The sequence below is a fragment of the Chenopodium quinoa genome, unplaced genomic scaffold (genome assembly GCF_001683475.1).
Source record: "Chenopodium quinoa cultivar QQ74 unplaced genomic scaffold, ASM168347v1, whole genome shotgun sequence".
Classification (NCBI taxonomy): domain Eukaryota; kingdom Viridiplantae; phylum Streptophyta; class Magnoliopsida; order Caryophyllales; family Amaranthaceae; genus Chenopodium; species Chenopodium quinoa.
The window spans coordinates 4,736,816-4,739,351 of record NW_018742484.1 but is presented as its reverse complement, the minus strand read 5'-3'; the positions used below and the strand labels follow the sequence as shown (position 1 = coordinate 4,739,351).

The following is a 2,536-nucleotide window of genomic DNA, read 5'->3' as shown; positions in this document are numbered from 1 at the left end:
GAGAATTCGAAGATTCTACTATAAAAATATATATATAGATAAAATGTGGTATATCAATTTTGAAACACAAGGAGCTTTCTTTTCATTATTTAAATAGTTTCGTAACTATGTATATAAAGTACCTAGATTTGCAAGACACTATAATTATTACTCAAAATTATATAGTAAATTATAATATGATGACATATAAAGAAAAAGAAAATGCTATACATAGCTCTTAGGGCTACATATAAGCATTAAAAACACTCTTGATAATTGTTTAAATTTAGAAAATTATGACAAAAACAAACTAATTACACTGATCTACGCGTGTTTTTATCATAAATTCCTAATTTTATACAATTTTCATAAGCGTTTTTAATACTTATATATAGCCCTAAGGGCTATGTCAAAATGGCTAGAAAATGAGTAATTCTTGCGATTATTATTAATACTATAGTTACATGCTTGAAGAATCTCGCAATATTCAATTCTAGGAAACTTCAATTCATGCATGCATTTTGGCGATATATATATATATATATATATATATATATATATATCAAGTGTATGCAAATTGTATAAAGAACAACCGCAGTTTACTGTCGTATAGTATATTATCTGTCTTCATTAAGTTAAGGATATTTTGGATTTTAACACCTTACAAAAGGCTGAAAATGTTTTTTAACACCCCCCAAAAAAAAACTTTTATTTTAACACCTCCCAAAAATATAAAAGTTGGAAGTTAACACCAAAATCCATCTTCCGTTAACAGAACTGTTAGTGGGGCCCACCCCAACGGATATATTTTTAAAAGATCTGTATATAAGAACCATTCTTCCACGATTCTTGCACGATATATAAGAACCATTCTTGCACGATTCTCCCCCAATGAACGAAATCGTTGTTCTTATTGAATAGCAGCAGCGCATTGCATTGTTGCACGATACTTGAAACAATTCTTTCACGATTCTTCCACGATTTTTGAGAAGAGGAACAGATTGAAGCTGCTGAAACAGGTGAGTGCGGTCAATTGTTCGGTTGTTTGGTAATTATGGTTTAAATTCTCTTCAATTATTATTTGCAATTGTTTCGTACTCAGATTAATGGTTGGATTATGTTATGTACGCATCTAAATGCCCAATTGCGAAATTAGGGTTCGTCAGAAATTGAATTTGGGGCTTTTCGTATTATGAAATTAAAAATGAATTTTGTTGCTGTCAATGTTAATTCGTCAGTGTACAAATCTGTAAATGTGACTGTCGATCTAAAATTGATGCAGATTATGTCGTTTGTTAGCTCTTCCCCTCCTGAGGCCAGAAAATGTAAGTGTGGTGTGCCAATGGCCAAGCTCACTAGCTGGACAAGGGAGAATCCAGGCAGGAAGTTCATATCATGTAAGTTTTATGACCCAATAACAGAAACAAGGGGTTGCAAAGCTTTCGAATGGGTTGATCAACCTGATGGAACAGATTGGCAAACAGGGGTTATCAACAACCTGTTGTTGGATAAGAAGCTGCTAAAGGGTGAAGTTAATGAATTGAAAAGGGAAGTTGATGAAATCAGTGGCCAAAGGAGGTGCCTACTTAATGAAGTTGATAATTTGAAGATGAGATGCAAGGCCTTGAACGCTGACAGGAAGAGAATGAACAGGGAGTGCAATGAAGGGAAGGTGTCTTCAATCAGCTGTTTTGGTTGGGTGGGCATGGCCATTTGTATAGGTTTGTCAATGGGTGTAATTTTCCTAATGGCTAGGGGTGTGTAATAGTAAGCTGTATTAAGTAGTTATAATTTCTTGTAATGACTTGAAGTGTTATAAATATGTCTTTTAATCAACCTATTTATGCCTTGTCTAAGTTCCTATTTATGCCTTGTCTTTTAATCAACCTATTTAAACATGTGAAACATTAAAACATGGGAAATATGTGAAACACTAAGATAGTTCAAGTACAGGTTGACAAAAGAACCTTACTTCAACATGTTTCAATGGCAATCAAAGCCATGCAACCATTACAATTCAATATCTAATTGTTCAAATTTGTTAAGGGAAGCCACTAAAAAACTAGCAAGTTACATAACCAGTCATGAGTACATAATAAAAGTTTGAAATTGTTCAACAGACATAATGTTTGATATCCAGCATGAGTACATCACTGAGTAAGGTTGTTGAGGGATTGCAGCCTGGCCCTTGTTACAACACCTGTGGCTGTTGTAGGCTGACTTGAGGAAGACCTTGTCTTTCTTTTTGGTTGGCTTGAGGCAGGCTGACTTGAGGAAGGCTGAGCTGAGGATGGCTGACTAGAGGATGGCTGAGCTGAGGAATGCTTAGCTGAGGAAGACTGTGGCTGTGGGCGCTTGCTGAATGGCAGACAACCTTCTTGCTCTTGAGGAAACTTTTTGTTTCCTATGCTGTTTGGTCCAGCCCCAATTGCACTCTATGACATGCATATAAAAATAAAAAGTCAATGGAAAAGACACATACATATATAAAACAAAGGGGGAGTTGGTGTAATGCTTGTGTTACCTTTTTAGCAGCCCTAATCTCTTTCTTCTTCCT

General features: G+C 35.1%; 1 protein-coding gene across 1 annotated transcript; it reads left to right on the top strand.

Moving 5' to 3' along the window:
- The first annotated feature begins 657 nt into the window (after positions 1-657).
- Positions 658-1,815, top strand: LOC110719494. Its single transcript, XM_021898451.1, has 2 exons — positions 658-998; positions 1,262-1,815. Exon 2 carries the CDS (start codon positions 1,265-1,267, stop codon positions 1,742-1,744), a length of 480 nt encoding a protein of 159 aa, XP_021754143.1. The 5' UTR covers positions 658-998; positions 1,262-1,264; the 3' UTR covers positions 1,745-1,815.
- Positions 1,816-2,536: the final 721 nt, after the last annotated feature.

Excerpts from the sequence above, each read along its gene's own strand:
- LOC110719494 (XM_021898451.1), top strand. The coding sequence starts at position 1,265 with ATGTCGTTTGTTAGCTCTTCCCCTCCTGAGGCCAGAAAATGTAAGTGT.